Source organism: Centropristis striata, chromosome 5, assembly GCF_030273125.1.
Source record: "Centropristis striata isolate RG_2023a ecotype Rhode Island chromosome 5, C.striata_1.0, whole genome shotgun sequence".
NCBI lineage: Eukaryota > Metazoa > Chordata > Actinopteri > Perciformes > Serranidae > Centropristis > Centropristis striata.
Window position 1 is genome coordinate 38,676,869 of NC_081521.1, and position 21,977 is coordinate 38,698,845.

At 35.9% G+C, this 21,977-nt stretch overlaps 1 protein-coding gene across 1 annotated transcript; it reads left to right on the top strand.

Annotated features, from left to right (window-relative positions):
- The first annotated feature begins 1,164 nt into the window (after positions 1-1,164).
- On the top strand, positions 1,165-20,639 carry LOC131971403 (glutaminase liver isoform, mitochondrial-like). The gene is made up of 18 exons (XM_059332831.1): positions 1,165-1,477; positions 4,791-4,878; positions 8,452-8,573; positions 11,806-11,935; positions 12,015-12,094; positions 12,228-12,391; positions 12,865-12,923; positions 15,560-15,592; positions 15,684-15,742; positions 15,829-15,895; positions 16,008-16,058; positions 16,869-17,045; positions 18,128-18,259; positions 18,346-18,438; positions 18,566-18,627; positions 19,773-19,849; positions 19,948-20,011; positions 20,130-20,639. The coding sequence occupies exons 1-18, from the start codon at positions 1,266-1,268 to the stop codon at positions 20,284-20,286; spliced, it is 1,827 nt and encodes a 608-aa protein (XP_059188814.1). The 5' UTR covers positions 1,165-1,265; the 3' UTR covers positions 20,287-20,639.
- Positions 20,640-21,977: the final 1,338 nt, after the last annotated feature.

Genomic DNA, 21,977 nt, shown 5'->3' on the forward strand with positions numbered 1-21,977 from the left:
GTCGCCATCTAACAGCAGCAGAAATTATTCTCCAGTGTAAAACTGACTTATTACCTATTGACATTATTAAGAGACGAGACTAGACAACACACATTCACACCAGTCTGTGATAAGATTAAGTGACTAAATGATGGATAAAGATGACACACTTTATCATAGAAAATCTTATAATGACTCCTGTTGATAACTGACCCACCAAGTGAATGTCACACTGGAGCCCAGACAGATATAATCATAAAAAAATATATATTCAGAGCTAATAGTATAAATAATAATAATAATAATAATAATAATAATAATAATAATAATAATAATAATAATAATAATAATAATTGTTATTCTTATTGTTATTATCATTATCATCATTATTATTTCCACAATCATCATTATCATTTATTATTACCTTCATCATTAGAACTGCAACTAACAATTATATATGTGTATATACATATATATATATATATATATATATATATATATATATATATATATATACATATACATATACATATATATATATATACATATACATATATATATATATATATATATATATATATATAAACAGCATAATACTAATGTTATAGTTACTAGACTAGAAGTAGTTTTTCTATTACCAAACCTTTGTAAAGCTTCATAATTAATAAAACAAAAGTTGCAGAAAGCAAAAATCCATTCTTAATTAAATAAAATGGGAAGTATATATAAAGTTTACAATTGACAGAGGTCCAGATTATAATTTAATCTAATCTCAAATCTAATTTCTGTGATAAGAATTAAATAAACATGTTTGTTGGTATGGCCTTCATGCAACTAGTCCAAGGCCAGTTTATGTTAAACACTGCAACATGTTTGATGTTTGAGCTCCTCCCCCCAACCTTTTAACCCAATTTAAAGAAGTGACGTCAATCATCTGCCTTAGAGTGCCCAATAATAAGAGACTAAACTAAAGAAGAGAGAAAGGAGGAATATTACTACATTATTAGCTTGATTATACATCTTGTTACTCAGCAGCTGCACTACAAAATCATAGGTAAATCATACACATGGTTTGGTTTTGGTAGCTGCTGGTTATTGACCTCACTGTCTGTGTCACAGCCCCGCCCCCCAGCAACAGCCTGTAACTACTCTGTAAGACAGCAGCTGCTTTTAAAGCTCAGAGGACCAAGGGGCATTGGTCACAGACATCTCTCCAGATCAGCCACTGAAGGGTGGAAAAAAATAAACTCTTCTGAATTATTAAAGATTAAGCCCTACTTATCACAATGCACTGCCTGAAAAGTCTGAGGACAGCTAACCCGGGAATCCTGCAGCTATTTAAAAATGTAGGCATCTCTGCCAGAGTTGGAGCTGACAACATTGTTTTGTCCAGGACGCAGCAACCTGTTCCTCTTCCCTGCTGGGCTGCAGCATCACCCCACGCCCACAGAGCCTTTCACGACCAGAAACCCCCCGAAGTGGACCAAGGAAACACCAAGTAGGTCACAGCAGACTGTCTCTACACCAATAAATCCCTGTTGATCAGCTACAACATCATTAATTATGTTCCAACTATTGCCACAAAATATTTCTGAGTGTTTTTGTAGTTGTCATCTTATAATTTTAGAGCTAATATCTGCTGCTGTGCAGTCAAATCTGTTTAAAACTTAGCATGTCTGGAGCGCAGCATAAGTTCGACTTTGTTTTGCTAAATATTTTGTTGGAAATTCTTTTGTATTGCCAGTATTTGCTTTTTTCAAGATAAAAGATAAAATAAACAAACAAAATGCTTACCAACAACCACGCTATATACATCACGCAGTATGTTGTGTCATCCTTATTTATACACAGTCTATGGTGTCATCATATGCTGTATATTAATTTTATAACATATTATATATTAACCTTTTTGGCTGGCAGAGTCATGTATCTGGGTGTCCGTTGGTTTGCTAATGGAAAGACGTTAAGAAATGACGTCATTGCGTCATTGCGTGAGAAATGCGTCATTAAGTGCTGCCGGGAAAACCAAAAACTTATTCGTCGTTTTTGCCTTCCGTTTTTGTAATGGTTAAGAACCATTAGCTAAACTAACCAAACTTTGGCTCTAGCATACTTTTCAAACACAATTGTTTGAAAAGTGCGTATTCTCCAAAAGATTGCCCGAAATACAATTTATCAACAATAAAAACTAGCATTATTGTCTATATTTTCCGACAGTCCTTGAACCAAACGTTTCCGTTAGAAAATGTTACCAAAACGAATCTTAATATTCTACTAATTCCATAAAAATCACTTTATTCTTTCAAAACATCTCCATAATCAAACACAATTGTTTGAAAAGTGCGTATTCTCTAAAAGATCGCCCAAAATACAATTTATCAAAGATAAAAACTAGCATTATTGTCGATATTTTCCGACATTCCTTGAACCAAACGTTTCCGTTAGAAAATGTAACCAAAACGAATCTTAAAATTCTACTATTTCCGTAAAAATCACTTTATTCATTCAAAACATCTCCATAATCAAACACAATTGATAAAAGATAGAAAAAGATAAAAACTAGCATTATTGTCGATATTTTCCGACAGTCCTTGAACCAAACGTTTCCGTTAGAAAATGTAACCAAAACAAATCTTAAAATTCTAATAATTCCGTAAAAATCACTTTATTCATTCAAAACATCTCCATAATCAAACACAATTATTTGAAAAGTGCGTATTCTCTAAAAGATCGCCCAAAATACAATTTATCAAAGATATAAAAACTAGCATTATTGTCGATATTTTCCGACAGTCCTTGAACCAAACGTTTCCGTTAGAAAATGTAACCAAAACGAATCTTAAAATTCTACTAATTCCGTAAAAATCACTTTATTCATTCAAAACATCTCCATAATCAACCATTTGGAATAATCAGATCCTGTTAATATCATTAAATTCTGCATTCCTTAGTTCAGTGACACCGTGAAGCCATGTTCGATTTTGCTGCGATGAACTTGCATGTGACAAATGTTTTACACAGAGCAGAGAGGAGAGGACCAGAGAGGCTGGAACTAAAGGTTGTCAAGATGCAAATAGTTCAATATTGATGGCATGTGGAGATTTTTTTCCCCAATATTCATGACACTTGTGGGCCCTTAAAAAAGTGTATGCTGCACGACAGACATGTTTAAGTACGAACCACTATAGTTAAATACCCGTAATGAGGTGGGTCTCCCTCGCCGAAACGCCCCAAATTTGAATGTGAACCGGCTCTCGCGGCCGTTTGACGTTTTTTTGGCCCTGTCAAAGAGCAGGGCCATTTTCTCCCCTGAAAAAAGCCTGGTTGCTGATTGGACAGAACGCTAAGCAGGATGTGACGTAGTACTCGACGCCACAACAGCAAACATCTATTTAAAAGCCGGCGAAGTAGCAAGTAGTCACAACAATAATACACAGCGACTAGAAACTGTTGCTAAGCGATTACGCGACGATTGAAAACCATACGTAGCCTCCAGAGTCTCGTAAATCCCTCTGGGGCCTTTTTTGTAATGAAGACAAACCAAGTGACATTTTTTTGCAACTGCTATATCAGTCAGCATAATCACAATTAGATATTTCTAAATTGTGCAACCCAAAATAATCTAAAACTTGTCAATGTAAATTGTATAAAGGAATCCTTTTTTTCTTCTAAATGCATTTTATATACATGCACATACACTAGGGCAGGGGTGTCAAACTCAAATACACAGTGGGACAAAATTTAAAACTTGGACAAAGTCCCGGACCAACATTGATATTTATTGAAAAAATTGACCTAAACAAGTTCAAACGAAATGGAACAAGCAAAGCTTGATATAACTTAATACTGCAAACATGCAAAATCGAATATCAAATAAAACAAACAAACACATCAATGGCATTCATTTCTTAAATAAAATTTAAATAAAAATCGTATGTCCCTTTTTTTAATATGCGGAATTCTTTAAATTTAAATTTAACAGTAATCTTTTTCCACAGGCTAAAAATAAATGTGAGAATAAAATAACAATAATTAACCAAATGACTAATAATAATATCCTTCAATGAATGTGCAACCATTCAAGCCTTGGACTATAGCAAGAAAAAGTGCATAAAGACAACTTTAATTGTTGCTCAGTTTGCTACACACTGATCTACTGTGTTCAAGCCAAAACACCAGCAGAGCATTCTGGGATTTGTAGTATTATTTGCGCTGTATAATAATAATAATTTGGTATTGCCTTTCTGGGACAAATATAATTATATTGCGGGCCAAATTTGGCCCGCGGGCCAGAGTTTGACACCTCTGTTCTAGGGGGTCCCCAAAATAATGGAGAATCATTTACCTTCACTATTTAAATCACAATAATTAGCCCAATATGAGTAAGAGTAATAGAAATTACTTTTTTGATCATAGGTTTCCATTCCTCCATAGTTATTGCCTCAACTAATTGTAGTTAAAAACTATAGAATTCTGGTCTTTATCACTCAAAACTAAAATCTTTTCAGATAAAGGTCCCTGAAGAGGAACCTCAACAAATGGGGGGTTGTGACCTTGTGTATACCACTTTAGGGGTCTTTGACATGAAGAAAGAAGAGAAGCACTGATATGGAGGTCATGGCCTCCATCAAGCACACACTTGATGTGAAGAACTAGGTCAATTCCTGGAAGTCTGCCAGTATTTTCACTATCAGCCTAAATGCCATAAATGTTGACACACTGCCCATGGTTTTGACCTGACACACTGGAGCCAGTCCAGATTCAAAGACCACAACATACATATAATGTGCGTGTTTGTTTTGTTTTGGCAGAAGTAGGTTCATGTCCAGTATGGAGGACCTGCTTTTCTACACCATCACTGAAGGCAAAGAGACGATCCCCCTGTCCCAGTTCATTTCTGTGAGTCAACAACACACTCACACTTTCTCTGTCACGCCTTGGACTTTCCATGAGACATGTGACTATATACACAAACACACTCTGCCCTGCAGCAGTATTATATTTCTGAAAAGCACCTATGACTTTAGCTTTGGGGAGTGATATAGGAGCCCACACGAGGAATCCATTGGTCTCCAGCTGAATTCAGGGTCAGGTTTAATAGGTGTTTAGAGGCGTTCTTATGTAATGAGACTAAATATAGTTGGTGTGACATTGAGGTAATCGCCATAAGAGAACAACACACAGTTTTCACATTGAAGATAAATTTGGGGTTAAATCACAATTATATCTTAACCCATTGACGCCTAAAACGCCTGTAAAACCTCTGGGCGATTTTAAAATAAGCCCCTAAAACCTGAAGTTTTTCTGGAAATTCAACAGAAGTGTCAACGCTTCTACTAAATAATAGATTTTTCAGCCTCTGTAGCAGATAGAAATGAAATTCCAAGTATTTGAGAGCTTATACAGGCTTCAATGGGTTAATATCTTACTATTCTAAATTTGTACAAGCAGATGTGATGACAGCCTCATTAGATTTAAGGTATTTCATTTAAACACAACCTACATATTTACTTAGTAACTAAGGTAGATATAAAGCACAGATCACCCTATGAAAATCAATCATATCCTCATTTAGCTTTATGTGGTGCAACCTTTTAGAAGGTCACATAAAAAAAACGACACAGACATCTGGTGACTTTGTTGTCTGTGGCAACTCAGTCATTTTTAAAAGGAGCATGCATTTAGGAGGAGAGACGTGTGTCAACACAAGTGGCTTGTTGTCACGCCACGGATGACTGGATGTGTTTGTAGAGGTGACTGGATGAGGACAGAGACAGTGAAGGTGTCACAATCAGTGCATGTTGATAGCTGCAAAAACATTCATCCCAACAATAATAATACACATTTATATAGTGCTTTACTTTACAGTGTTATAAAGTGCTTTATGAAACAATAAAATCAGGCTAATAAAATGAAACAAGGCAGATAAACTCAGAATAATGCCAAAGGCCACCGGCACAGAGGAAGTTCAGACAGAAAAAAAAAAACCAAGAATTAGGGTTTGTCATTTTCAGGTTCTGTTATAGAAACATAGGATGAGGAATCACTGTGCTAGTATCAAGAAAATTACACTCATTTCAGTGAGTGGAAACAACTGGTTTGCATAGCTTAGTTGCATTGTTTTGTCCTCCATTAACACATTGATGCACAACATGGGTCAAAAATGACCCGCATTCATTTCCCATGTTATTTATTGCTTGCTGTGTTTTTCTGTGCTCTATCTTTTGATATCAACTTATTTTATGATTGAAAGGGTGAAATATGTTTTACATATCTTGTTTTTGATAACAACAGATCATTATTTTCATTTTGCTTCTCATAATTTATGGAGAAAAAAAGTTTTTGTATTATTACACAGCTAACTACTTGGCTAAGTAGCTTGCTAAGCTAACTACTTAGCCAAGAAGTTAGCTTAGTAGTTAGCTTAGCAAGCTACTTAGCTAAATACTTAGCCAAGAAGTTAGCTTAACAAGCTACTGAGCTAAAAAATGGATATGGCTCATTTTTCACCCATGTTGTGTATTAGAAGAATAGTGACAGAAAAAAAGGGATTTTATTCAAAAATGTATGAAGGAAAACATAAAAATTAGGATGTATGATGATCAAAAACAAACTAATTGAGGAAAACCTGGAATACTGAATGATTAATTATTTCAAAGATATAGAACATAAAAACTGTCGGGTCACTTTATCACTTTAACACATTTCCAAACTCACCAGTACCAGTACCTGTATAGTGATAATAATGCCAACATAGTGCTTCATTTGATTAATGCCAATGGAAACATTCAGTTGAGTAAAATACGACCACCACACCTCCCCATCCAAATTATTTTTACACAAATACATTACATGCTGAACTGCTAACTTAAATACACCACACTTGATTCCATCACACCACAGGCTGTATGAGTTGCAGCTGCTGCAGTCCAATCACATGTTGCATTAAAAGCATTAAATCGAACAATGCTTGCAGTGATTGGCTGCAATCAAAAAGGTACACAATCATTTTTTGGGGGTTACAAAAAGGGTTGATTGCAGGTATCGTTTCACTGGAGAAAAAAAAAGAAAAAAAGTCCATCAAACCTTCCAAAGCCCAGGTTTACCTTTTCACATTGCTTGTTCTGTCAAAAGATGTTCCGTTCAGGAATATAGAAGAATAAGAAAAGCAGCAAATATTTACAGTTGTTTAGAACCAATGAATTTAAATCATCATTGTTTTTAAGGTCACAACTCTAATATACACTACCGGTCAAAAGTTTTAGAACACCCCAATTTTTCCAGTTTTTTTTATTGAAATTCAAGCAGTTAAGTCAAATGAACAGCTTGAAAGGGTACAAAGGTAAGTGGTGAACTGCCAGAGGTAAATAAAAAAGGTAAGCTTAACCAAAACTGAAAAATAATGTACATTTCAGAATTATACAAGTAGGCCTTTTTCAGGGAACAAGAAATGGGTTAACAACTTAACTCTATGGAGTCTTGGGCTATTTTGTCCATTTTTGAATTATTTTCATGTCTTTGTAAGTAATTTTGTGTAATTCTTTTTGGTGATTTTGTGTCATTTTGTGTCTTTTTAGTCATTTTGTGTCTTTTGGTGTCTTTTTAGTCATTTTGTGTCTTTTTTTAGTCATTTTGTGTCTTTTGGTGTCTTTTTTGTCATTTTGTGTCTTGTTTTAGTCATTTTGTGTCTTTTGGTGTCTTTTTAGTCATTTTGTGTCTTTTTTTAGTCATTTTGTGTCTTTTTTTGTCATTTTGTGTCTTTTTTTAGTCATTTTGTGTCTTTTTGTCATTTTGTGTCTTTTTTTAGCCCTTTAGTCCAACATAAAATGTGATTTTGAATCTATTTTTTTACTTTCAAAACACTATCATGCTCAATAAAGAACTTTAAATGTTGCAAATGTGCATTAATTTCAGAGAACACTGAGACATTAAACTGCATCATTTTCAATTAAATTCTGGAAAAGTTGGTGTGTTCTAAAACTTTTGACCAGTCGTGTAATTTCGTGTAGTGTAACTTTAGCATTTCCTGCCCTGAAGCTAAGAATCACTCACAGACCTTTATTAAAAGGCTGCAGTTGTGTGCTTGTTGGTCCGTTTGCTCACTGAATCAGTTATCAGATGAGATGACTCTGGAGACAATTTGGCCTCGTCGGTGGGGTCATGCACATGGTATCCCCAAAATAGCCACACATGGTTCATACAGTGACTGTCAGCTTAACGCGTGACTTATGAGAAGTATTCTAGTGATCCAGTCTATGCCTGTATTTCCTCCTAAATCCCATGAGGCCACCCTGAGCCTGTAAAGTCCCCTAACTATATCCATGTACATGTGTTTGATATCCTGCTAATTGACATACATAAACACTGCTGTGCATGACCAAAAGCATTTGATAAAGTCTGTCATCTATGTGCCCCCATCTTTTTTCTCCCTTGTGTGTGTTAATTTGCTAAAAACTGCTACCTCCTCTGCAGGCTTTGAGAAAAACTGGTTTGTTAACGTCTGACCCTCGACTGCGTGACTGCGTCCGTCAGATGCGACAATCCTCACGTGACTCCGTCGGGCCAGTCATGATGGACAAGAAGCTCTTCAGAAGGTGAGAAAAGCTTTATTTATATATGGAGACGTAGTTATGCACACCTTTACCTTCATGTGAAAGGTAGACAGAACACCCTCTGTATTTGTTTCAATAAACACTTGGTTTATATCACTACTGCATGCTCTGTTTTACCTGGTGCTAATATTCAGATTATTTGTGAAAAAAACTGCTTATAAATAGTCTTTCATATTAATTGTGGTTAAGTTGAGGGGTAACAGGAGGAGTAATCTGCGGTCAGCGCTATTTGAGTCCAAGAGACTGACAGAGACAGGCGTTTTATGGCTGACAGCTGCTGCTAACCAAATTCAAAATGCACACATGGCAGCCAAAGCAGTAGACGGTGCAGAGAAACAGAGGGGTCTCGGGGGGTTGCTAATGAAAGGGCATCATTCTGGTTGAGCTCCAGACTGTGGCAATTACATTAGTAGATTCAACAGATCTGTAAGCTCCATGCCGACTGCTGTCCAAACAGTATCATTTGTAAAAGTAATTTAGCCCATCTCATCCTCTGGCCTGGAACAGCAGAGGGTTACACACTCTGGTAGTCTTCGTCAAATTTAATTGGCCGTGTCCGACTTTCTTTGCTGCTTTTCCCTGATTTGTAAGGTTGTCCTTTCCTGAAGAACACTCAACAGCTCACTATAAATATGCTACTAGAAATAGAGAGAGCTATCTTCTTCTTGGTTTTTTTTTTAGGATATGACCCATATGAATAATGCAAGTTCTTTCCACTCTCTTCTCCTGGTGTCCCAAACCTCACGCTAGCACCGCCTTGGATTAGTGAGGGCTGCAGGCCAGATATTTTAGTTCAGACCAGCTGTGACAGAATGCACATACTTTTCCTGGTGATCATACAGCATTCCAGCTTACAGCACGCTGACCAATTGTAGCAGTGAAAATCTATAATAAGTACTAGGATCGGCTGGTGTAGACAGGTGTGTTTGTTTATGCTTTTTGCTGGATGTTTATTGGCCTGAAGCAGGTCGCTTTGAATCCAGTGTGATGGGAAAAAAGTGATGAAAGCCTAGTGAGGAATTGAGCATTTTGATTACATTGATTGGATTTTCAATTATAAACAGTGTTAAAGAAGCATATTTTGCCGGATGTTCTCACTAATTACAAGAAATGCAATCTAGCCATAAAACTATAATTTTGTGTTAGCTAGTTATAATAGCCTGGTTCATTACATACTGTCTATGCACTTTATGTGTTTTTTTATGCACACTGTTCATTGCACCTTATTTGTTTCATAGCATTTTTATACTGTATATTCATATTTATTCTGCACTGGAATTCTATTCTACTCCTTAATACATACTCCTTCTTTAGACACTTTATTTTTTATTGTATTTTATTGTATTTTTATATTTTATTGCTTGAAGTATGCCTAGGTTGTTCTTTTTATTTAATTGTGTTGTCATTGTCTCTGTGTGTAATGCTGCTGCTACACTGTAATTTCCCAGCTTTGGATAAATAAAGTCTATCTATCTATCTATCTATCTATCTATCTATCTATCTATCTATCTATCTATCTATCTATCTATCTATCTATCTATCTATCTATCTATCTATCTATCTATCTATCTATCTATCTATCTATCTATCTATCTATCTATCTATCTATCTATCTATCTATCTATCTATCTATAACATAAATGCTGGCTTATTTACAGAGGTTAAATTATACTATATCTATGTTGGCAAGAGTGCTAAATGTACAGCAATCTGAATCCTACACTTCTATCACATCCTTATTTAATTTGTCCTATAGTCATTATTTTACTGATGAAGTGATTGGCTAATGTGCAAACACTGAATTTGGGAAAACTGCTTTTAGTTTTTGTGTTGCACACACTTTAACAACACACATTAAAACTTAACAAACTTGTTCCTACAGGTCAATTTCAAATGTGATTACAAACCACTCTGCTCTTGGATTTATTTGTCTGTGTTTATTCTGTTTTAATCGTACTCTTGACATTGAAAACAAGGGCAAGCCCTCAATGATTTTAAATTAATTTATTTAAATGAAGGTTGAATGAAAGAAAATTTCAATTCATTTATTTTAATTTATTTGATCTCAAAAGACCATTGAGGAGGCATCCTCATTTGCAATGGTGTCAACAAGTAAAACAGGAACTGCAACCAAACAGCTAACATAAAAAAACAACACTGAAGCAATGAAAAATAGCAGAAATAACTTCCATTTATAGAATAAATTGTTTTCTTGTGCTTGTGTTTGGTTTAGCAAAATCACAAAAAGAGATATGATCGATTTCTGCCTCCACACCAAGACAATGACGCTGAATAATGTTTTCTCTCAACACTTTGACATTCTCAACAGCTGCTGTTTTATTCATTAGAATATACACTACCAGTCAAAAGTTTTAGAACACCCCAATTTTTCCATTTTTTTATTGAAATTCAAGCAGTTCAAGTCAAATGAACAGCTTGAAAGGGTACAAAGGTAAGTGGTGAACTGCCAGAGGTAAATAAAAAAAGGTAAGCTTAACCAAAACTGAAAGATAATGTACATTTCAGAATTCTACAAGTAGGCCTTTTTCAGGGAACAAGAAATGGGTTAACAACTTAACTCTATGGAGTCTTGGGCTATTTTGTCCATTTTGTTATTCTTTTCATGTCTTTGTAAGTCATTTTGTGTCTTTTTTTGTCATTTTGTGTATTTTTTTGTCATTTTGTGTCTTTTTTTGGTCATTTTGTGTCTTTTTTTAGTCCTTTAGTCCAACATAAAATGTGATTTTGAATCTTTTTTTTACTTTCAAAACACTATCATGCTCAATAAAGAATTTTAAATGTTGCAAATGTGCATTAATTTCAGAGTACACTGAGACATTAAACTGCATCATTTTCAATTAAATTCTGGAAAAGTTGGTGTGTTCTAAAACTTTTGACCAGTAGTGTAGTTTAAATGAAAACTGTATATTTCAAAGTAAGAACCAGACACTGAACTTTTAAGTGAGTATTTTCAACACTGTGAACACCTAAAAATGAAACTCACTTCCTTTATTATTAAGTGGAAAAGGTTTTAAAAGCTGACATCTCAAAACTAAAATGATCCATGTGGTTTATATACCACTATGGGTGAGAAAGAAACATTTTTGTTGTTATTTCGGTTTGTCTGTTTTGTTTGGGGTATTTTTCTTATAATTTCCGGGTCTGTAAATGAAATTTCCTCATGATGTCCATTTATTAATGTGCCCTCCTGTAGGTGTGTGGGCAACAACATCATGCTGCTGACTAAGGCTTTCAAAAAAAAGTTCATAATCCCGAACTTCGAAGAGTTTATCCAGCAAATCGACAGGATGTATGACAGTGCACAAGAGCAGGAGGGAGGACAAGTAAGTGATAAACTAACACACAAACTGATTCATTGTCTTCTCCTTCATCACAGTAACACTCACACGTGTTGTCACGCAGGTAGCTGATTACATTCCCCAGCTGGCTAAGTTCAGCCCTGATCTCTGGGGCGTATCTGTGTGCACAATAGATGGACAGAGGTACAGAAACATCTTCACTTTCATGTATGTTTCCATTCTGAATGCATCCACTGTGTGTGCTCCCTCACTAACACAGCATTCTTTGCTTTTGTTTTGTTTCCATGCTTCTCCATTACATCCTCATGTCATACAGACACTCTGTGGGTGACACCAAGGTTCCCTTTTGTCTGCAGTCGTGTGTGAAGCCTCTGGAGTACGCCATCGCTGTGCACGAGTTCGGCAGTGAGCATGTTCACCAGTTTGTGGGCAAAGAGCCCAGTGGATTCAAGTTCAACAAACTGTCACTAAATGATGAAGGTAAGTGAGAGGTGTAATCGAGACTTTTACTCCTGTTGTCCTCTCCACAGAAGCAATTATAGAGTGTACATAATGAATGTTTTGTAAAAAAGCAAAACTACACAAAAACTCATCCTCTCCCCTGGTGTGTCATTGAGAAATGTTAGAAACTCTTGAGCAGTAATTTTAAAAGACTGGTTGTTGGCAGAGCAAAGAAAGTGCAAGAACAAAACCTCATTTTTACACAAATAAAAGCTGTCCAGGTGGAATTTAAGCCCAAATTGTGCAGCATTTTATCACCTCACCTCTGTAGCCTTTGCTATTACGGTAAATACTCCCCTCTGAAATAAACAGAATTGCACATTATGTGTTCAGTGTATTAGCTGATGGTACTGTTAAGTTCTACTGATGAAATATCACCTCTAATTTCATCACTTTATTGCCCTTGTGGTCACGGGCAAATGAGTGATGACATGCTCTTATTTCTTGTGCAGATAAACCACACAACCCCATGGTGAACGCAGGAGCTATCGTCATCAGCTCTTTAATTGAGGTAAAATTAAAAGGCTTGTCGGCAACGAATGAATTGATATGATATGACTCAGAGGTATTAATTTTATATTGGACACACAAAACATACTCCACAGTATGTTTGTTGTAATTAAGAAACATGTCAAAAACATAGAGAAGAATCTCAGGAAGTATCCGTTCCTGCCTGAAATTAAGCTTTACTTAATAGGTTTTTAAACGCTGACTCTAATTATTCCTGTGCAGTGTAGCATTCTGCTGCAGCCTGTCACTGGGCTCAAACACAATTTAAAGAGGCAATCATTTAGGCCTTAAAAAATAATGTTGAAAAACAAGAAACAGGCCATGTCTCCATGTGTTCCACTATTAGAAGAAGAGCACACATTATGCTCTATATTAGTTCAGTAGAAGCAAAAAACGGACTGTTTCACCAACTCTGCGATGTGTAATATGAGATCACTTCTTCTTGTGTTAACCTTTAACACATTAAAAACAATTGCTGTACTGCATGCATGGGCACTCACAAATGTTTTTGAAAGTTTTGAAATGTGACACTGCCACTGATGCATTGTTTTCAAGTCATGTCAAGGGTTGAAAAAGATGGCTGTAATCATGTCTAACGTTAACATTTCAACTAACTAAATAGTTTTGCTTCATTCCATATTTCATGGCATTCATGACAGAACATTTTCACTGCAGTCACTAAACTGTCTGCTCTCCCATTTGCTGCACACAAAGGGAGGCATGCACCTTAATTCAATAAAAAAAAGACTAACTCATTTAATCTGATGAATCACTCTATCTAATTGAGGAATTTGTTTGAGGATTTTTTCTTTTTGTTACATGCGAAACTTAATTTGAAATCCTCAATAGAAGCTTCAAAAATAAAAATAAAAAGACATTTGGTACAGCCCTGGAAATAATTGCCTTCAAATCTTTGCTTTTGTGCTGTTAACTGTAACCTTTCTGGTTCTGAAAATGAGATATTCATGAACATTTGAAGGCCTAAATTAGTGCATCATTGCTACATTTCCTAATGTGTAAGCCACTGAAATCTGTTGTACTGTAATGATTCATGTATTGGCGGATCATTGCCCACAGCTGGACTATGGTCACCACCTTCTGACTGACCAACTTTCAAAATTATCTGTGAGCTTTGATCGTGCATGACGATGGAGCATGGAGAAGAGGTGGAGTTTAGCCATACATGGTTGTGTATTTTTCCTCTCTGGAGTTTTTTTGACATTTCCACAGCTGACTGAAGAGATAGCCTTTTTTATGGGTCAGGTTCAGCAGTGAGGGAGGGAGAGTGTGTGTGTGTGTGTGTGTGTGGGCCTGACAGCAGGGGCGTGTGTGTGCTTCTGGCCAATTACAGCCCCCAAAGCAGAAGGTGTGTTAGCCATGTAAATAGATGTTTATGGTGTGTGTGTGTGTGTGTGTGTGTGTGTGTGTGTGTGTGTGTGTGTGTGTGTGTGTGTGTGTGTGTGTGTGTGCGTCAAGGTTTTTGTTTTCAAATTCAGTTAGTTTTAGTTAGGTTTTAAGGTGAGTTTGCTAGTTTTAGTTTAGTTTTTAGTTTTTGAAAATGCTTAGTTTTAGTTTAGTTTTTATTAGTTTTAGTGGTAGTTTTAGTTTTTTTGTAATGGGTATGTGCCTTCATTTATCCATCTCAGCCCCAATAAGGTTATTAACTCTTACAGTTCGTGGTGTTTTGTATTTGGGTTGAAATGTAGACATCCCAGTCTCATATTTACCAGTGACATATTCACCATGTGTTGCATGTTCAAATAGAAACACTGAATTATGTATGAAAAAAGTTGACAAAGACGAAAACTAAGGACATTTTCTCTATATTTTTAGTTAGTTTTAGTTCGTTTTGTAACCACACAATACAGTTTCAGTTAGTTATGTTTTTATTTAAAACCCTTGTTTTTATTTTTATTTCAGTTAATGAAAAGGTTTTTTCAATTTTAGTTTTCGTTATTTTGTTAGTTTTCGTTAACTATAATAACCTTGGTGTGTGTGCGTGCTTGCTTGCTTGCGTGCGTGTGTGTGTGTTTGGAGAGGAACCGTATAGTTTTTGTGTTTGTTTATATTTTCATATGATTTCTATACATACAGTTTGATACACAGGACAGAGAAATAGAGAGCTGATAAAAGCTGTTTGACTATGTGCAATATTCATGCTCCAGTGGAAAAGTTTAAATGTCACAAATGTATATGTTTTGTTAAAAAAAAAAAATAGTTGTTGGAGCACCAAAGAGCAACCACCTGGAAAGAATAAAATCAACTCATTTTATCGGCCACAAGGTTTAGCTCGAGGTCATCCTCTCAACCCACAGTAATATTTGATATCATACTTAACCTTTATAGGTAGAGTCATTAAATATGAATGTGTCTTCGGTCCCTATTTGGTTACTCTACATCGTGGTAATAATCCCACACGGGTCCATGAAATTCAAGCACTGCCATAAACAGCCCCAGGACACGGTGTGCATGTTGCCACATGGACTGACAGGCACAAAGACATCATGCACACGTCAACGCCCACCTTAGGCTGGACTCAAAACCATGCTAAATGTCAAAGTACTCAAACACTGCCATCTATAGGGACTCACTGACTGTTGGCCACAGAAAGTAATCTTTTCCCCTCTCTGTTGACAGCCTCAATCAAACAAGGCAGAGAGGTTTGACTATGTGAGTAACTGCTTTTTATTTTGAAACTTTTTCTTGATCCCACATATTGGTTTGGTCTTCCTGCTGAACCATGAGTATGATGTTATTGCAGGTCATGGAGTTCTTGAAAAGCTTGGCTGGGAAAGAGTATGTTGGCTTTAGCAATGCAACGTGAGTTCTGTGCTTCAGGAAATGCAACCTTGTTGTCCTTTGTCACCTGAAATGCAACTCTCTGAATAACTGTTATCTGCTTTCAGTTTCCAGTCAGAGAGGGAGACTGGTGATAGGAATTATGCAATTGGTTATTACCTGAAGGAGAAAAAAGTAGGTATAATGTTTTTTTTATTACGATCACCTCAAGTGTCGTCAAGTGCTCAAATCTTCATAAAAATGAAACATCCTGAATATGTGCTGACTCTGATTGTAATCTTTGCAGTGCTTTCCTGACACTGCAGATATGATCGCGGCCCTTGACTTCTACTTTCAGGTCAGGCTCTTTGTCTTTAACATTGCAGTACTCTGTGAATGACACTGTGAAGGAAAATGTTGACATCATTTAGGAAAGAAGTATTTTCTCTTTCTAGTCCAGAGTTAAATTAAGACAACTGTTACCAGTGGTGGAAGAAGTATTCAGATCCCGTACTTAAGTGAAAGTACTAATACAACACCATGAAATTACTCCACTACAAGTAAAAGTCCTGCATTCAAAACTTACTGAAGTAAAAGTACAAAAGTATCAGCATCAAAATGTACTTAAAGTATCAAAAGTAAAAGTACTTGTTATGCCGAATGGACCCACTCAGATTGTTTTATATATTCTAAATATATTATTACATTATTTGTATTGATGATTTTATGTAAGCAGGGTTTTAATTTTGTAAAGATATGGCTCATTTAAGTACTTAATATACTGTTATAAGATTTGATTAAATAAAAAAAGTCTAATCACCTTTAATTGATCATATGTTTTATGTTGAATCTTGACCTGAAAAGTAACTAAAGCTGTCGGCTAAATGTAGTGGAGTAAAAAGTACAATATTTGCCTCAAAATGTAGTGGAGTAGAAGTATACATTTAGAGAAAATAGAAACACTCAAGTAAAGTACAAGTACCTCAAAATTGTACTTAAGTACAGTACTTGAGTAAATGTACTTAGTTACGTTCCACCACTGACTGTTACCATTTTAACGTCTGTATGAGGATAAACTAACCGGGCCGCTGGCTGCAGTGTCATTTTTGGTATTGGTTGCAAGTGCATTTCACAAAATATCAAAATATTCCTTTAACTGTTTTTCCAGTTGTGCTCCATTGAGGTGACCTGTGAGTCAGGAAGTGTCATGGCTGCCACACTGGCCAACGGGGGTATTTGCCCGATTACAGGCGAGCGTGTGCTGAGTGCTGAAGCCGTTCGCAACACCCTGAGCCTCATGCATTCCTGCGGCATGTACGACTTCTCCGGACAGTTTGCCTTCCACGTGAGTCATCAGGAATTCAAGGATCTGTTTGCAAGTGTAGCGGCTTAGTACTCTTTCTGCGTTGTGTGATATTTATTGAGACCAGGACATCTAGTTGGCATCCAGCCATTTATTCTGAAAACTGATGACAAAAACAGGTGCATCCCTCGTAACCCCACAAGGTCTGAATGCCCGACAATAAACACAAAAATACCAAAATCATACACAAAATACAAAATCATACCTGATGACAAAAACAGGTGCATCCCTCTGAAAAATATCAAATTAACCCTATAAAGCCAAGTGTATCATATTTGATACACAAGTTTTTGAGACCTATACATCATCAGTGTGATATTTTTTTCCTGAAAAACCTGATGTATACATGTGTTGAAGAAAAAAAAAAACTGAGCAACAAATTGCACAAAAATACAAGATATAGCAAAAATTATATGCAGGTTCCACTGGTGGATCAGTCATTGCTGCGTGAAAACTTCATATCAGCAGATGTATGATGTTGTGTTATATGGAAAAAAATATTTTGCATGTTTGAGGAAAATGTTAAAAGAAAGTAAAGCCTTAAAAGGTTAAAAATGTTGGGTTTTATATGTTTTTGTTAGTTCAAGAAAAACAAACTCTGAGCAACAAATTGCACAAAAAGAACTGATGTATCAAATATGATACAAATTAGAATCATATATGCCTATTGTTTTTGGATTTCTTTTAAATTATCTGTCAGCAGGTTCAATAAACACTCCAGTTTAAAAAAAAAAGAAGAATTTTCTGGCAATTATTTAATGGTTCAGGCTTTATAGGGTTAAAAGACACGTTAAGTTTCTACTAAAATAAAGGGAAATTAAATTAATATATTAAAGAAAAAAGACGGAGCTCATAGCCCGTAACCTTACCGTTACCCCACAAGGTCTGAATGCAGCTGCCCCCGGGGGGCACCACACTAAACCCCAGGGGTGCTGCGTTCAATACCTGTGGTTTTTTTTAAAGATGGCAAGTGGAATCACTAATACCTGATTAACTATGTTACACAAGCATTGTTTCTTTAGCTGCATCCAGGTTGAGACTTTCTGTTTGCACCTCTTGTTCAGGTGGGCTTGCCTGCTAAATCTGGTGTTTCGGGTGCTGTTTTGCTGGTTGTGCCCAATGTCATGGGGATGATGTGTTGGTCTCCACCTCTAGATCGTCTTGGAAACAGCGTTCGGGGCATTCATTTCTGTCAGGTACGTGGTTGCTGTCTTATTGGTTTGTCTTTATCTAATTTGTCTGCACGACTTAAAAAAATCTTTATTAACTTTTGATTCATTAGGATCTGGTGTCTTACTTCAACTTCCACAATTACGACAACCTGAGACACTTCACCAAGAAACACGACCCCCGGAGAAAATCTGATGAAGATCTGGTAAGTTTAGTGTAACAGGTGCTGCAATTGTCTGTCTGGCTAGATAATAATGCAAGAGCCTTTTTATGTGAAAAGTTAAAGAAACAATCCACTAATATAAGGTAATATTTGCCTTTTGATCTGTTAGAATAAATCAGTGGTGAACCTGATGTTTGCAGCCTACAGTGGAGACCTCTCTGCTCTGAGGAGGTAAGTCAAAACAGAAACATTGCCTTTTAATTTTTCATCACAAAGTTTGATATTGATCCAGAGTTTAGGTGGGAAGATCAATATCACCTTCATATCTGTCAGTTTAATATGAAGCTGGAGGCATCAGCAAGTTTGGCCTAAATGTAACGTAATTACAACTAAAGGGCTGTCACAAAATCTGTGGGTAATTGTTTAGAGGTACAATGACTTCCCAGTATGAAAACTTAAACAGCCCTTAATTATATATCATAAATTCCTAAGAATCATAAAGGTAACTAAAAGCTGAATCGAGAGTTTTAAGGGGAGGTGGGGTTAAAGGAAACATTAGTCCGCTTGTTCTATGAGCACCATAGATGCAGAAGACCTGTGTAATTTTATACATGGAAGTCATTTTTTTAGACTTCATGCACCAATGAGTAACTTGGAACACAGACACTAGATCGTTTGTTTAATTTGTACAAATTAAGTTTAAAAATGACAAGTTGTGTGATTTTTAAGGGTCTAGCACAACCTCCCATAAAATCACATCTTTACCTTTTCACAACAAACAAGCTACAACATGGTAATTATGGAGCTCTACAGGTGTTGTCACCCTCAGATAGACCCAATCAAGCTATTTCCTCCTGCTTCCAGTCTTAATGGTTAGCTTACCTGTAGACTAACTGTAGCTTCATATTGACCTTACAGACGAGAGGGTGGGAACTTTTGACAAGGAAGCGAAAAGGCATATTGCCCAAAATGTTGAACTATTAATTTCAGAGTTAATTCTTTTTTACTACAAATCCGTTTTCAGACGACTTGCATGTATGTGTCTGTGGGTATGTATATGTATATATGCGTGTATGTATGTATGTGTAAATATATTATCATATACTAACATAGTGTTTAGTGTTGGGAAATGTGCTGCACTGTTTATTTATTTACATGTATATGCATTTTTTATTTTTATTTTATGTATTTTTGTTTAATATGGTCGATTTGTTTGAGTGGAAGTTTGATGTCTTTTGTATGATGTTTGACCTATAAGAAATTGAATAAAAACTTAAATAACAAAAAAAAAATCTGTTTTCATACAAACAAGTTGTCTTACTTGAACACTTTAAGATTTTTAGTTTTCCACATCTGCTTCATCTCCTGTGTTCCAGGTTTGCCCTTTCAGCTGTGAACATGGAGCAGAGAGACTACGACTCTCGCACAGCGCTGCACGTTGCTTCTGCAGAAGGTAAAGCTTCCTTATTAGTACATTTATAATCTCTACTTTGATTTTCAAAAAACGATTAATTAATTATGGAGCTGCGGTTGCTCACTTTTGTCTCTCAGGTCACATGGAAGCTGTCGTCTTCCTGACTGAAGTATGTAAAGTGAGTCCACACCTGAAAGACAGGTAGGGATTTTGAATATAAATGCATTCATCTGATATTACATGGTAGAAAAACATGTCCATCTCCATATTACTAACCATAACAATTCATCCACCTCCATATCACATTGTTATCTATCAGATGGGGGAACACACCTCTAGATGACGCCATGCAGTTTGGCCATGATGTTATTGTTTCAGTCCTGCAACAGTACCAGCGTGAGCTAGCCGACAGTGAAGCACCATGCGACACAGAGGAGCAGAAGACCAAGCTGGATACGCTGAAGAGCATCGTCTAAACCAGCTGTTCTCAACCTTGGGGTCGGGACCCCATTTGGGGTCGCGAGGTGATTTCTGGGGGTCGCCAAATCATTTTGGAAGTCAGCTCTGTCTCCACTGTGTTAAAGTGTTCATGTGTTAATGTGTTTTAGTCTTTTTGGTCACTTAATGTCTTTTTTTTGTTATTTTGTGGGGGGTTTTTTGTCATTTTGTGTCTTTTCTGGTCAAATGTGTCTTTTTTTTTGGTCATTTTGTGGTCAATTTGTGTCTTTTTGGTCATTTTGTTTCCTTTTTTAGTCATTTTGTGTCTTTTTTTGGTAATTTTTTCTTTTTTGGGTTATTTTGTTTCTTTTTTTGGTCAATTTGTGTCTTTTTTTTGGTCAATTTGTGTCTTTTTTTTTATTTTGTGGGGTTTTTTTTTGTCATTTTGTGTCTTTTCTGGTCAAATGTGTCCTTTTTTGGTCATTTTGTGGTCAATTTGTGTCTTTTTTGTCATTTTGTTTCCTTTTTTAGTCATTTTGTGTCTTTTTTTGGTAATTTTTTCTTTTTTGGGTTATTTTGTTTCTTTTTTGGTCAATTTGTGTCTTTTTTTGGTCATTTTGTGTCTTTTTTTGGTCATTTTGTGTCTTTTCTGGTCATTTTGGGTCTTTTTTGGTCATTTTGTTTCTTTTTTGGGTGATCTGAACTGTGCGTGTGAGATTGTGTTCAGTGAGCGGGGGTCGCGGACAACATGCATGTTAAATTGGGGGTCGCGACTCAAAAAGGTTGAGAACTACTGGTCTAAACAACAAGGGATCATGAAGGTTTATAATGGAAATTAATCTATTTTATTATGAGAGGGCTGAAAGAAAAACAGGATGATTGAGAGACCTGATGGATGAATGAATTAGTGTTTGTTGAAAATGGTAATAGATGTTATATAATATATTTAGACTGTTGAAAAGCTATTCAGTGCAGGATTAGGTCCCCTTTTAATGTATTCCTGCAGACAGAAGAAATTGTTCTTGTATAGTATCAACAAAGCACTACATAATCAGGAAATCTGTTGTTTGTGTGGAGAAAAATGATGTTAATTTAAGTCAAGATTTGGCTTATGTTGCAATATTAATGAACTGTTTATGTGCTCGGCTTCTGATTGAAAATGCCACTGTGATGTAAATATTGAATATTTTGTGCTTATTTATTGAAATATATTTTTGCTTCATTAGTATGTCATTTAATCAGGGGGTTTTTATGCCCCCTGTGTAATAACTGTATAAATATTCCCAAAGCTGTTTTGATAATTATGCAAACTCAACAGGAGGTGATTCAGCTCCAACACTAGAAGGACTTTTTCATTGTAGTTTGTGCCAGTTCATTGAGACTCATAAGCCAGTTTATTCACTGCTGGTGCCTTGAGTTGAGGTAGTTATTGTTTATTGTCCCTTTTTTATTGGTCACTTGTGTATTACTGAAACATCTGCATATCTCAGGTTCTGGGAACAGTGCATACACAGGTTACTCTAACGCAAAATACATAATTCAATTTATGCAAATGACTGTTGCAAACTAGACACACAGAAGCGATACCTTTCCACTAAAGGAAATTTAAGCTTTTGCTTCTTAATATGCAGTGTACTAAGAAACTCAGACAAATCAACTTAAAAATGTAACATTCTGCAGTTCAATCATCTCAAATTAATTCATTGTATTCAATGTTTTATTTTAAGTA

Bases quoted from the DNA above. Each gene is read 5' to 3' on its own strand.
- LOC131971403 (XM_059332831.1), top strand. From the start codon at position 1,266: ATGCACTGCCTGAAAAGTCTGAGGACAGCTAACCCGGGAATCCTGCAG. The intron at 11,936-12,014 runs GTAAGTGATAAA...GTTGTCACGCAG, and splicing joins AAGAGCAGGAGGGAGGACAA to GTAGCTGATTACATTCCCCA. The intron at 18,439-18,565 runs GTAAGTTTAGTG...TTGATCTGTTAG, and splicing joins GAAAATCTGATGAAGATCTG to AATAAATCAGTGGTGAACCT.